At 39.4% G+C, this 15,500-nt stretch overlaps 2 protein-coding genes and 1 long non-coding RNA gene across 3 annotated transcripts; all 3 read right to left on the reverse strand.

Moving 5' to 3' along the window:
- Positions 1-6,333: 6,333 nt before the first annotated feature.
- Positions 6,334-7,487, reverse strand: LOC309496202. The gene is made up of 2 exons (XR_014205058.1): positions 6,636-7,487; positions 6,334-6,537 (listed from the first exon to the last, which is right to left on the reverse strand). It is a non-coding gene; the product is annotated as an uncharacterized lncRNA (long non-coding RNA).
- A 194-nt stretch (positions 7,488-7,681) lies between these two features.
- LOC309497263 (uncharacterized protein) lies at positions 7,682-10,722 on the reverse strand (the record flags this gene model as incomplete). The annotated part of the gene is made up of 3 exons (XM_082167492.1): positions 10,581-10,722; positions 9,446-9,605; positions 7,682-7,854 (listed from the first exon to the last, which is right to left on the reverse strand). The coding sequence occupies exons 1-3, from the start codon at positions 10,719-10,721 to the stop codon at positions 7,682-7,684; spliced, it is 474 nt and encodes a 157-aa protein (XP_082023618.1). The 5' UTR covers position 10,722.
- A 1,042-nt stretch (positions 10,723-11,764) lies between these two features.
- LOC309497264 (uncharacterized protein) lies at positions 11,765-12,779 on the reverse strand (the record flags this gene model as incomplete). Its single annotated transcript, XM_082167493.1, has 4 exons — positions 12,592-12,779; positions 12,373-12,481; positions 12,198-12,281; positions 11,765-12,053 (listed from the first exon to the last, which is right to left on the reverse strand). Exons 1-4 carry the CDS (start codon positions 12,674-12,676, stop codon positions 11,765-11,767), a joined length of 567 nt encoding a protein of 188 aa, XP_082023619.1. The 5' UTR covers positions 12,677-12,779.
- Positions 12,780-15,500: the final 2,721 nt, after the last annotated feature.

Consider the following 15,500-nt stretch of genomic DNA (forward strand, 5'->3'; position numbering starts at 1 on the left):
CTCAAGTGCAATCAATGGAAAAGTAGTCATCATAGCGAAGGTAACTTATGTAGCATGATGCTAGACTATCTGTCTATTAAAAAGCCATAGCCTGCACAACTTAATTCATATGTTCCCCTTAAAACAGTCAGCAGTGCTTTCTGTAATATGCATGTACGTATTTCTACACTGAAGAATAGGGGTGGAACGGTAACGTTAAACACGTCACGGGCGGTGCATGAATATACACGATATAAAAATAAATAAAACTCGCGTGCAAATTAATTAATGTAATGCGGAACTACTTTATACGGGGGTTCTTAAGGGACATAATCTGAGTTTGCAATGCTGGAATGTGTGTGTGTGTGTGTGTGAGAGAGAGTGAGAGAGAGTCGCGGGCGCGTTCGAACAGTGGAAACAATTTTGTTTTTGTATGTATTTAATACCTCGTCATTTTGTTCATACAGGACATCATTCAAACTGCAAAGTGTTAACTTATATTTGTGTACACTCGCAATAAAACACAACATTGTGCTTTTGTCAAACTGCAAACTACAACTGTCACCCAACCAGAATGTAAAATAATTCCTGTAGGTTTTTCCGATCACTGTTCTGTTGTTTGTAATATTTTTATTAATTCTGTGTATTTAAAGAGTGCTTACTGGCATTTTAATACATCCCTTTTAAATGATAAAAAGTTTATTGAATTTTTTTTTTTTTTTTTTTTGGAAAATTAAAAAAAACAAAAACAGTTTTATACTTCCTTACAACAATGGTGGGATTGTGGCAAGGTCCACATTAAACAATTATGTCAAGAGTACACTCTTAATGCCACTAAAGATATGGCCCAGTCAATGAAGATTTTAGAAAATTAAATTATAGAACTTTTAAATACAACAGCTATAGTGCTTTCACATATGCTGCGTTTGCAGCGTGTAACTGACCCACGGCTGTACCACAAACACATACTCACTATTTTTATTTCAAATTCAGAAGTTAGCAGCAACTTTTATTTAATAGAAAAGTTTAGTCAGCATTGCGATTCTCTTTGTACACATATTGTAATGCAGCTGAGAAAAGCAGGCGAAGACGAGGATCTAAACGCAGGGTGATTTTAATAAAGTAACACAAAACAGAGAACACAGAACTCGAAGAACAAAGGAACAAAACCTTGGGAATCACAGAGAGAGGCAACCATTACACGAACAACAACTGATAAAGAAACAAGTGAAACACAAGGGCTATAAATACACAGGACAAACAAGCTAAGCTAGATAAGAAGGGGGCGTGGCTAATTAGAAACACCTGGGATGACTAATAAACAAGAAAAACTACAAAGGACTACAAAACATGGCACAGAACAGTTCATAACAAAAGTCCACACAAAACAAGGGGAATACAAGACGGGAATCATGACACACATACACTCTTTAATAGGTGTATTCACGTTTAAACACAATTTAAACAACGTATTATTCAATGCATTACTTCTATATAGATTTATATATTAAGTTGCTGAAGCAAGTGGTAAAATAATTAACCATGTACTTGTATTAAAATTGCAAACATTTTAAATTAAAACATAAAATTGACAAAAACAGGCGACTCTCATGCCTTTTATTTTGCATTTAAATTTTAATACAATAAATCTTGCATGTCACAAAGAACTTGTTTTTCCACCTCCACGCATGAGACGAGTGTTGCTCATTATGTCCCCTTGTTGAGAGTCGGCTTGTTTTTGTCAATTTTAAGTTTTAATTAAAAATGGGGTAACACTTTATAATAACGTCCAGTTGTAAGTCATTTATAAAACATTCATAAATGATTAGCAAGTGATATGCTAACATTTTATATATGTTTTGTAAATGCCATTACAAGTCATTTACAAGTGATTAGTAAATGATTAACTAATCATTTATGAAACATGACTATGTGTTCATAAATGATTAATAAGTGATATGTAAATTATTTATGAATGTTTTGTAGATTCAGTTATAAGTAATTTACAAGTGATTAGATAATGATAAACTAATAATTTACAAAACATGACTATATGTTTATAAATGATTATTAATAAGCCAATGATTTACAAATCTGTCATAAGTTATTTAAAAAAAATTGCATATCATAAAAGGATCAAAAAGATTCTTAGTAAATGGTTGTAAAGTTACTAGTTAATATATTATTAATCACTGAAATGTCAACGTACCATTATCTCAATAAACAATTGTTAATCATGAACAAATGATGATCAAAACATTAGTAAATGATAAGTATATAATTGTTTGATGCATCGTTAAAGTTGTACGCTGGTTGGTTTAAACCCACGAAAATGCAATTATGTTAAAGATATATATATATATTTTTTGAAAGAATAATAAATTACTAGTCGTCAAATGAATAAACATTTTAAAATGACTTAAAGTCAGGGGATTGCAGTGGGTTAAGTTAAATCCTTTCACTCATCAGTGCAGACTTGTGTTCTGTGTGAGATCTAGTGATAATGTGAACTGGTTTTACCTTCCACTGAAGCTCACATCAGGTGCACAGTGGTTAAAGAATCTGTGTGTTTCAGAGAAGACAGCTGTCTATACCCTCACCAGTCAGCACTTACACTGCAGTACACACTACACTACACTACACTACAGAAGACAGCTGTCTATACCCTCACCAGTCAGCACTTACACTGCAGTACACACTACACTACACTACAGAAGACAGCTGTCTATACCCTCACCAGTCAGCACTTACACTGCAGTACACACTACAGTGTTCAACACCTGTTATAGATGATGTGTAAACGCATGAATAAATAATTTACAACCCTTTCTGCATCCCCTAATCTAAAGTGTAAACTATTCATCACTTGCAAATGTGTTACACATCATTCGTAGATTTTTCTTACATGTTACAAATGATCTATATGTGTATACAAGGCAATTACAACCCTTTCTGCATCCCCTAATTGCTACAACAAATGTAGCCTACATGTGAAAATTCAATTCTGCTTTTCCTCACTTGTTGCAATAGAAATGTGTAAGTAGGCAAATCATCTGATTACTGTGTAAGATTACAATCATTATTTTACAGTGTCCAAATATGAGGAAATTATGCTTAAAAGTGACAGCAGAATAACATTTATTTCAACAATGCAGTCAAAAAATAGCATAATTTCTATTAAATGTAGCAACTTATAACAAATTTTGGATAAAAAAAAAAATATATATATATATATATACACACACACACTGACACACACAAATAACCTGTAACTGGCAAATTTGCAAAACAATTTGCATTTCTATAATCTCCACATGACAAATGGTAGGCTAACTTTGGTAACAACACTTACCACATCTCTCAACACTTCAAGGGGAATATGTTCCTCCTAAACATGTATTAATGCCTATAACGTTGCCAAACTGGCACAGCACCCTACTTTTTACTTTCTCTTAATTATGGGGAGAAGCTTTCCATTCTTTTTCAACTGATCAACCTCTGACAAAAGTGCTGGAAATACCACTGAAAATGCAACATCATCTATCTATAGAGTTTTCCAATGTCATGAATGAGACGACCTAGGGCTCCATTGTGGTATTCGTTTGCCAGCCATTCGTGCCATTCAATAACTGCAAGGTGGTCTACCAGTAATTCCTCTGTGCGATTTTCCCCTGAGCTTCCACACATTCTCCTTGTAGGTTCTCCAGGCCCTCTCAATGTGTTGGGTATGAGCTCCTGTCTGGGCATCAACAAATGCCACACTGTGGTTCACGGTATAATGCCTGTAACCGAGCTGGGGCAGGGAGACCCTTCAGGAGGGGTTTCTACAAGCCCCACCACACAATCAAAATGAAACCACTGTAATGGACAGTTCTGGTTGTCACATGCCACCATATGATCTCTCTCAGGTCCATGACAGAAACACCACAGTGCTTTCTTCCTCTTAACAGTGATGTCTTTTTTGCCAGCCTGCTTTCTTGACTTTTTATCACTCACTTTCTGTTGCTGGAGCACTCTGCTGTTCAAAGATGCTTGGTCGGTAGGTTGTCAGGTGAAATACTCTGCTACCAATTCAGGGAGAGACACCTCTTTGAAAAACTCCAGTGCCTTTTGAAGCAAGGTTATAATCGTTAACGAAAACGAACGAAAAAACAAAAACTAGGTGGGAAAAAACATTGTCGTTAACTGAAATAAAAATAAAAACGAGGTATTACAAAAAAACGATAACTAACTAAAACTGTAATGTGTGTTTGGCAAAACTAACTAAAATAAAATAAAATTATAGAGTAAATGTCCTTAGTTTTCGTCTTCGTCAAGGTCTTTCATTTTTTTAAGCTATTTAAGGCCACGTCCACACGAAGCCGTTCTAAAAAAAAATTCCGTAAACACGGCGTCGTCTCAAGAAATATCTGCGTACACACGAAACCACTGAAACCGACTGAAAACGGTGTAGTATATATGCCAGACCAGTATGGGGCGCTGTAATTCTGCCACAGAGATACACTATACACGGAGAAGAAGACTTTGAGCATGCGCATAACCTTGCGCGCTGTATACGAACCAAGAAGAAGAAGACAAAGATTATCGCTTTTTGCTCACCACAGTTGCAGAGAAGCAATAGATTTTGCTGTAATAAAGCTAGTAGGCTTAGTAGCTTCTGCAGCACGAATACAATCATATAAGTCCGCCTTTATCCCTGTCAACACACCCATGTGGGGCCCATAAGGGATGGATATGGGCTGGTGAGTGGGCCCCATGTGGGCTGCCCACATGGGGCCCAGTTAGTTTTGTCCAGGGGTTCCATGGTGGCCCCATGTGGGCAAGCCCAGATGGGCTGAAGGTGGGCTTTACATGGGCCCTAGCTAAAACCCACATGGGCAACCCAGGTTTCTCCCATCTGGGGCCCACACTAGCTGGGCCCCATGTGGGCTGATTATGGGTCCCTGCTATTCTACCCATATGGGTAATAACCATTATTATTATGGGCTAAAAAAATCATTTTTGGGGCTTATTTTACAGTCAGCCCATACAGTTCAACAACTGTAGGATGTTAACATTTTTGTTACACAGCCAATATTCCCGAGTCTGGTGGACCCACCACATTATTAGGCTTTTAAATCAATACAGCCATAACAATTTGTGTAAAAATACTTAACAGATGTTTACTTTAGCTCAATATTACCAATGGTATATACATAATTTATGGTTCTTATTCGCCATTTACCCCTGTGAGATCACAATTATGATCATATGATAGTTGTTTTTTGTGAGAAAACAAGGAAATTCAATTATAAAAAATGTTAAAAAAAAAATAGAAACAAGATTTGATTATTATTGGTGCTCATTTCTTAGAACTTAATCAGAACAGGTGAAAGTGCTTGAAATGTAACAATTTTGTAACTTTGTGTGGGAATAGCAGTTGCAGAAAAAAAAACATTCAGGCACACAGACAAGACACACACACAGCAGGCCTAGTTAGGAGGAGGACACAGTTAAGTTTCATAGCACCTACAATTATTATTCTCGGGTTCAGTAGAGCCGAACACCTTATATGTAATAGTTGTGTAGGAGGGTGTACCATGTGCAGTTGTCACCGGTGCAGGCCGGGGCGGACTCGGATGACCAGCCGCCCCTGACTCCAGACACCACCGTGAGGAGCCAACACCACAGGCACGCAACAGATGGACAAAAGAGGAAGCAGGTAATTTGGTTCAAAGGTAACAATCTTTATTGAATAATAATCAACTTGAAGAAAGAATGAGCAACTCCTGTCTTCTCGAGCTATTGGACCGGAGTAGCCGCTGGAACGATTTTCCACTGTCTTCGGGGCACAATGGAACGATAGTGGCTAGGAAGGCTTACTCCACGGCGTTGCTGCACGTTTCACAGCGTTGCTGCACATCTGCAGGACTCAGGCGGTAGGTAACCGGTAAGGTTTCTTCTCTTAACAGCAGATTCTCTTAACAGGACGTGAGAGGGGAATTGTGACTTTAAAACTCACTTCACAGCGTTGCTGCACATCTGCAGGACTCAGGCGGTAGGTAACAGGTAAGGTTTTCTTCTCTTAACAGCAGATTCTCTTAACAGGACGTGAGAGGGGAATTGTGACTTTAAAACTCACTTCACAGCGTTGCTGCACATCTGCAGGACTCAGACGGTAGGTAACAGGTGAGGTTTCTTCTCTCAACAGCAGTTTCTCTCGTCAGGACATAAAAAGGAAATTGTGACTTTAAAACTCACTTCACAGCATTGCTGCACATCTGCAGGACTCAGACGGTAGGTAACAGGTGAGGTTTCTTCTCTCAACAGCAGATTCTCTTAACAGGACGTGAGAGGGAAATTGTGACTTTAAAACTCACTTCACAGCGTTGCTGCACATCTGCAGGACTCAGGCGGTAGGTAACAGGTAAGGTTTCTTCTCTCAGCATCAAACACTTTCATCAGACATTAGCAAGAGACTCGATAAGCAGCTTTATCAGCGATGTTATACACCTTCAGGGCTCCATCACTAAGTATAACGGTTCAGACTTTTCCACAGCCATACGGTTCTTCACGAGACTTGTAATTTCAGAGAGAGAGAGGTTTAACAGGAGCCTTCAATAAGGGATTACTTCACAACAATACTCAGTGGAAGAGAGGATAATACAAAGCATTACTTCACCAGTTCAGTTGCATCGTTCTGAATTTTGGATGAGGACAAGTAGATCATTTCACAAGAATGAAAGCAGGCGTTGGGAGACTCTTCTCAGCATAGCACACAGCACTCGTGTCCACTACAAATCCACAGCATTAATTCAGCGTGCATCAGGTAAGGCAAACAACTGCAAATCACTCACACACAGTAGGGCTGATCAGAAAACTCGCTTCGTCCATGCATTTCAATGGGAATATTCAACTCTCCATTCTCTCCAGCGCATCTGAAACAGATGTCCTCCTCAATAGTAAGTTTCACATTCACAGTCTTTGCTTCAAGCTTTACATTTGATTCAACGATGTAATTTAATTCACTTATCTTTCTCTTTTCCTCTTCCAGTGCAGATCCAAGCAACAATTCAATCCAGTAATATTCCACAAGCAGCTCCAAACGACAGACTCAAATGGCAGTTCCTCACTTACACGAATTTCCAGGATGACAGCGTCCAATGTAAGCGTCCAAACCGGAGATCTTCTACCCCAAAACACAACGACAGAGACCCAGCCAAACAACTGATCAACTGAACACCGATTGACCTTTACCAGTTCCAACCTCCACCTTACCAGTTCCAACCTTCCCCCTAACTCGACTCTGAATGGCTCTTTTATCCTCCTCTTGTGAAGCGGAAAGCCTGTACAAACACCGCTCCTCTCTCTCCCTCACACCTGTCGTGCATCAGCTGTAATTAGTTTGCGCAATATCTCCGCTACACCCGGAACCGGAGTGAGGTGTTACACCAAAATAACTCCCCTCGGGGACATAGAAAGAGAAAAGAAAGGTTCCGCTTTTCCCAGCATTTTGTCACCCGTGACACAGTCATTGAAAATAAGTTATTTTTTATGTTCTTCACAGAAAACTTTCTTTTAGCAAACATTGAAAACGGGTCCCACAGACCCGAACACAACAAGCTACAATAACAAAGAGACCAGTAATACAATTAATAAAGTTTTTATTTAAGTAAAATTTATGACATGCTTTTGCAATGTTCCCTCACTGTCACAGACAGAATTAGTTTCTTTCCACCTCAAATGAGCCTGAAGCATGAAGTCCTTGTTGAGGGGTTGCCTGTTGGGCCTGTCTATTACCCCCCCGGTCCCTAGCACCAATGAGCCACTTGGAGACCGCCTTCTCGGCATCTTTACGGGTGATTTGGCTGGTCATGGCGTTTTTCTTTAAGCCTCCTTCAAGAAACAAATATAACGGTCACTTACTTCATATGTGCCAACAACTCTCAGCCAGGACTGTAAAGACAACTATGTTAAAGGAATGGTTCACTTTAAAATGAAAATTCTGTCATCATTTACTCGCCCTCAAGTTGTTTCAAACCTGTATGAATTTCTTCTGCTGAACAGAAAGGAACAGTTTCTGGTGTCATTGACTTCCATAGTATATATATTTTTCCTACTATGGAAGTCAGTGGGACCCAGAAACTGTTTGGTTACTGACATTCTTCTAAATATCTTCCTTTCTGTTCAGCAGAAGAAAGAAATTCATACAGGTTTGAAACAACTTGAGGGTGAGTAAATGACAGAATTTTCATTTTAAAGTGAACTATTCCTTTAAGAAAAGCGCTATATAAATTAAGATTATTATTAGAAATACAGACATTCTCTTAAACACACAAGCTAAGCAACTGAGAGACATGTGCGAACACACTGCTTAGCCAGGACAACAAACGCTCCATTAACAATATTTAAAATCGACATGTTTATAATGTTAGGGTATTGTGACACCTTTTTATTATCGGTAGAGATGCACCGATTACAATTTTCTGGGCCGATTCCGATTTCCCATTAAGTTTGACCTGCCGATTTTTTCTAACCACTTTACAGCACACACAAATATTTATTTTATATCTTTTCTGTAATAGAACATTTTACAATTTGGATAGTACATATTTTTTGAACAGATAAAACACTATAAAATAGAACTATATAAATTACTCCAGGTGTGGGTAATTCACACACATCTAAAGTGCAGTGTTATCATGGAGGAACAATTTCCTTTTCACATTCAATATCCAATCATTTTTTTATATATGTATTTAGCAAACTAAACGTCTGTATGAAAACAGGGAATGACAATAAAATAATATTTAAATAAAAAATAAAATAAGTATAGCCTTGCAGTATAAAGATATTTCTCAAAGCACACACACACAGGCCTATTGCAATCACTTGTATAAACTGAATAATAAAACAAGTATAAATGGGTACGTTTTCTATAAATATCAGTCTTCGTTTTCTTTTCTGACATAGCCTACTCCAGTTCTTGTTAAAACACACAAATTCTGTGCATTTTGGGCACTTTTTTTTTGTGAAACCCTGTTTAGGCTATATTTTGTAAATCAAAAGTGTGCTTTCCCTTGAATTGAGCGTGAGCAGTGCAGCAAATAGACTCGGCGCCGAAACACACGCTTCACTGCTCGCGACGCTCCTACTTGACACTCACGCGCTTCTCCTGCTCGCCTCCCGTTGTCAATACACTCATTGATAAACATGCACGCCGAAACAAAATACGCGCTTGCGGTCTGAACAGACGTAATTCATGAGGTCTCCTGTGCGTGTTCCGTGTGCACGTGTGATGCTGATGTTGCGCGATATTAATCATGCGGCGCCCGAGTGCATTTGACCGGCATACAATCGGCTTTTGTCAGACTGACCGGCCGGTCGCCGATCACGTGAAAATCGGCCAATTCCGGTCACCAGCCGATCAATCAGTGCATCTCTAATTATCGGTACAACTTAAAACATTATACACATGCACACCTACCATATATTACTTCATACAGTTTTAAGGCCTTGAACTCTCTCTTCCCATTTCGGCCCAGAAAGTTATACTGCCTGGATAGGCCATGGTCTAGGAGGAAGGTCATCATCCTTTTTGTGGCCTCGTCAACAGTCCCCCCCCCTATGTCAGTCACAGCTGCAACCTGAGGGTGAACAAAGGCAATACAAATCAAATTTATCCACAGTATATTGCTCATTGGCGTAAACCACTCAACATGAAAAAACTGCCAGAAGCATGAGTGTGAGCTAGGGGTGGAACGGTACATGTATTCGTATTGAACCGAAATGGTACGGGTGTCACAGTTCGGTGCACGAATATACACGGAGAATATACGTATAAAAATAAATAAAACTTGCGTGCAAATTAATGTAATGCGGAACATTGTGCTTTTGTCAAACTGTAACCCACAACTGTCACCCAACCAAAATCTCTCACACACATGCACACTGTTTAAAAGCAAAAAATATTTATCCAACCCCATTTAAAAACAGTCTGTCGGTGCCGTCTTTTGGACATTCATCATATTGCATTGGTTTTCATTTCTTGAACAGAGCACTAATCTGTTTATTTTTAAGTTACACATTCTACATTGATTAAAAAAGAAATCAAATGTTTTTAATGGTAGTATTATTTTATACAGAAATAAAGTATTTATAATTCAGATGAGAATAAAGTTAGTGTTAATTAAAATGATGGAAAACAAATAAATTGATCTGAAATATAGCAAATTAATTTTAAATTCATTCAGGTACAATTACCAAACATACCTAAACAAAGAAAAAATATATTTTTGTCTTTTTATTAATTTAATTAATAAACTAATTATATAAAACTAGTGTCAGTGCACTACAAATAAACTGGTTCTATGCCTTTACTTTATTAATAAAACTTATTTAAAAAATACAAGGCTTAAGACATTTATTTTACTTTGGTGGTACAGCCTGATATATGCAAAATAAAATAAAAATGTCTGAGCCAAGGTATGAACCGAACCGTGACTTCTGTGTCCATTCCACCCCTAGTGTGAGCACACCTGGGGAGTTTCAGATCAAATTCACTGCAAGCCCCCCAATAACAATTTAATTGAGTTGCACTACCCTAGACTTAACATACATACCAGTTCGGACATGAAGTTTGGGTTTGCCAGTTTTTCTTCCATGATTTCCACATCCCTAACTGTCTTTAGGGGGAAACCCTCTGGGGTAGAAGAGACGGTGGTGCTCATGTTGCTACGCTGTTGTATAAGCGTTTGTAGCATCCTCCCCTGGATTCTTTGTGTCTCTTTCATCTCCTCAAGCAGTGTTAAGATGCGTACAAACATGTTGTCCCTGATTTGTCTTCGAGGGGTTTCTGGTGACGGGGTGACGAGGTGATGGGTTGAAACATCGGGCCATCTAAGGTTACCCGGTGGTGGTGGAAGTGTCGGCCTAGCAGATTGAGGTTGTTACGCACTTTTAGAGTCTAGGGAATGTACCGTAACATTTATATATCAACATACTGCTGGATGTGAAGTGAGGTGAATCTCGCTACAGAAAACTCATTCCACTACAAGGAGCTCAGTTCGCTACAGAAAACTCATTCCACTACAAGGAGCTCAGTCCACTACAGAAAACTCATTCCACTACAAAGAGCTCAGTCCGCTACAGAAAACTCATTCCACTACAGAAAACTCAGTCCGCTACAGAAAACTCATTCCACTACAGAAAACTCAGTCCGCTACAGAAAACTCATTCCACTACAGAAAACTCATTCCACTACAGAAAACTCATTCCGCTACAAGGACCTCAGTCCACTACAGAAAACTCATTCCACTACAGAAAACTCAGTCCGCTACAGAAAACTCATTCCACTACAGAAAACTCATTCCACTACAGAAAACTCATTCCACTACAAGGAGCTCAGTTCGCTACAGAAAACTCATTCCACTACAAGGAGCTCAGTTCGCTACAGAAAACTCATTCCACTACAAGGAGCTCAGTTCGCTACAGAAAACTCATTCCACTACAGAAAACTCATTCCACTACAAGGAGCTCAGTTCGCTACAGAAAACTCATTCCACTACAGAAAACTCATTCCGCTACAGAAAACTCATTCCACTACAGAAAACTCATTCCACTACAGAAAACTCATTCCACTACAAGGAGCTCAGTCCACTACAGAAAACTCATTCCACTACAAGGAGCTCAGTCCACTTTAGAAAACTCATTCCACTCAGGAGCTCAGTTCGCTGCAAAGAGCTCAGTCCACTACAGAGAGTTCAGTTCACGATCGAGAGAAAGCATGAATGAACACGCCATCCTTTTAACCCAGCTGGGCGGCCTCCGATTGGCTCTCAAGCGCCGCCTTAATGATAACTGACGTCCGACTCGGCCACTCACAGCAACCTGTAAGCAGAGAGAGTGGGCTAGAGACAGAGAGAAGATAATGAAATGGAAGTGTAAGCACAGACCTGAGGGTGGATGGAGGCGGTGCAGGTGTCTGCACTGACCTGAGGGTGGATGGAGGCGGTGCAGGTGGCTGCACTGACCTGAGGGTGGATGGAGGCGGTGGAAGTGTAAGCACAGATCTGAGGGTGGATGGAGCCGGTGCACTGTTTAAAAATCCACACTGTAAAAATCTCGTACAACAACAACAACAAAAAAAACACACAAAAAAGCCAAGAATCAAACCACCCAACCCAAGGAAGCGATCATCACCAAAATGGTAAAAAAAATTACAGTGTGGAGTTGATTACCTGAGGGTGGGTGGAGGTGTAGCCCTGATTTGGCTGCCGGACCAATTGTCATCATCCTCATCATCACTGGACAAAATCACTCGCCTAGAAATGTATAATATACAAGCACAGTCAACGAGTTTTTCAAATTCAAATTTCATCATCCATTTAGTAGTAGTAATTCAAATAGCCTCACCTCTTTTTGCGCTTCCCCCTTCCCGTCTTCTCTGTAGAATCGGACTCGGTTGGTACATCTGTGTTCTGTTCATACTCGACTAATTTTGTGCGGGCAATTTCATACGTTGCTTTGGGAAAGAGACAAATGAGTGGCAATTAGTTTCATTCAGAGCTAATTTAAACCGAATCAACAGTGAACTCATCATGTCAGATAATCTCATACAAATGGACACCTTACCGACTTTTCTCTTGACAGTCAACTTGTATGTCGCCCAGTCAGTGTGAGGGTCCTGTTGCTCTATGACCGCCTTTGCCATGTTCATTCTTGCTGGTGGCCAGTAGCATTCATCCTCCTCAGGCCCGATAAACCATTTGGTCGGTATAACTGCCAATCCTCCACTATTTATAAATTCTACTATTGCAAAAGGTAACATGCTTAAAGAAAAACAAATACATACAAAAAAAAAAAATAAAAAAATAAAAATAAAAAAATAAAAAAATAGCACACTAGTGCAGGAGTGGCAATGCCACATATCCAGTCTTGAGTGGCAATAACACCATTTTTGTTTTTAACTCCTCCACAGGTAACAGCTGCAAGTCTTCAGATAAATTAAAAACAAAAAGGATTCCAAGACATGATGAGTCCATTGGATAGGTGAAAAAGGATTTGGCAGTTTCAAAGAAATTACACAGGACTTTAACAGTTCCAGAATGTGACAAAATGTTCCGCACAATAAGAATCCTTCCCCCTACAGAAAAACAGTCATCGCCACGAGAGGAGGAGATCAGTGTCTGTCCATCATTGTAACGCCTGTATTGTTCCCATGTTGCAATTGAATTAATCAATGGTCCAGAAAAGTGGAGCTGTTTAAGTGGGCTGAAAACTGATGTGGTCTTTTGGCTTGCCACTTTCTGCTTCTCATGGATCCGCCTGACGAGTTGTTGGACAGGGTTTTGAGGGCGACGGACAAGTTTTTTCAGTTTACCTAAAAATGTCTCAAAAGGAAAAGCTGAAACACTATCTAACGGGCCGAATTTTCGTGCATCTTGAGCTAGGTGGATCAATGAATGCATGTTATAGCTGACAAACTCAGTGCCATAAATCGCAGCAAAATCTGTTACAAAGAGTTTCAAAATCTCCTCAGCATAGTCACAATTGTCAGGAGAACACAAGGCAGGACTCAGAAGAATTCTCATAGATACCGATAGAAGTAAAAAGTTTCTGTACATTATACTGGGTATATTATTTAGAAGAACAACAGGGCCAGTGTAAAGTAAAAATTACCGAAGCTCTGTAGCTTTCCATGTGCTGAATTCAAACAAGGATCGTGGTTTCCTTGCAAAATTGCTAGGTAAATATTGCCTGATAGAAACCATATATGCTGACATTACAACAAAGAACTTCATAGATTGCCTGCATTTCAGCGGCCCCTTCAACCAAAGAAATATTAACTTACGCATTGCCCCCAAGCACACAAGGTGCACATAATCTAACACAAAACTGGTAACTAAACCTATACCCAGATCATTTAGGGGGGAGACTGACAGTTGGTGCTGTTGATAGCCTTGCCTATCAAATTGCTCATCTGTCCTGAGCTCTGCTGATATTTCAGGATAAGCCACCTTCCCATTAATGTACTGGCCTTTTTGAGTGCACCTCTCACACCCATAATAGCCTGTATGGCCTTTGGAGCATTTAAGAAAGGCACGAGCAGGTGCATCACAAATAAAAGCATCGGGTAATGGTACCCTGAAATGTACACAATTGTACACAATACCACTCTGAGAAACGGCTTTCATATCTACAATGAATTCTTGTAAATACTCTTGCACATTTGCGGGTTTGGACGCACCCGAGTACACTCCAATTACAAAGACACTACACTCTGGAATTTCCTTAATCATACCCAGAATAGGCCACAGACTCATACTGGAGCTACGGAATAAGGGCAATCCATCGATGTTAATTCGAAGTGTGAGAGTATCAGTCACATTTGCTAAATGTCCTAAAGATGTTAGTTCAGCTATGAGAGCATTTTCGATTCCAAAGTGGTAGTAGGACCCCCCAGCCATATTCGCCACATTGCAAGATCTGTCAGTTGACATAAGAGTTCTGCCATCCATTGGGATATCAAGGCCCTTTCTCCTTAGGATTTTAAGAAGTGCAGACAGCGCTGTTTGTGGTATGTTGAATTCTGCAGCCCACTCTGCAAGCCCATGCGAATCATCATCATTATCATCTTCCAAGTCAGAACATTCATCTCCATGCAAATCACAGTCACTATCACAACCAGGCACCCAGTTTTCAGAATCCAAATCATCAAATGAGGAAATGTTAAAATCATAAAAAGAATCTGAGGAATTTTCATCTTCTAAATCATTTGATGAATTCTCAAAACAAATCTCATCACAAGCATCGTAGAAAGTGTCCGTGGAATCTTCGTTTTCAGTATGCTCTAACAAATCATCCAGTGGGTTTTCCTTTTCAGAATCATGTGCCAACAAATCATCAATCATAGACTCCTTTTCAAGTAGACGCAAATGTTCCTCCACTTTCGCTGATATTTTCCTCCTTTTAGTTCTTTCTGAACACTCCATTATTTCTATTAAAAAATAGGAAATAAAAAAAGCATTTTAGTTTTTAGCTATGATTACAGGGGATCGGGAATGACAAATCAATTGCAATGTAAATCGATCTACTTGTTGAAGTACAATTGCAATTCATATAGTTTGGTGAAGCTGGTATTAATGTGGCTGATTTTACCAACTGTTCTTCTAGTAGCCTTCAATTTGATCAGTACACTATTTTAAAGATAGCATTAATCTCTGTTAAGGCCTAACCTTTTACTATCGTGTGTCAATTGATTTCGATTAAGGCGAGACAAGCCAGGCAAAAACATTGTTTTTTTTTTTTACTGGTCAATTTTGAGATGTTGTTGATGTCGACCCGAGAAGTGATTGAGCCTTCTTTAGAAAGTTAACTAGTCACAAGTTTGAGGTAAAATGCACTTTTTGGTTGTGGTTGTCGATGTCAAACACTATACCCAGCTAACAAAGGACGTCCTCCGGACGTTCCGTACGTCCACTTACGTCCTCATTTGGTCCGCTTTGTAACGTTCGGTGCGGGACGTTCCGAGGACATCCACT

Source organism: Leuciscus leuciscus, assembly GCF_965113295.1.
Source record: "Leuciscus leuciscus genome assembly, chromosome: 4".
NCBI lineage: Eukaryota > Metazoa > Chordata > Actinopteri > Cypriniformes > Leuciscidae > Leuciscus > Leuciscus leuciscus.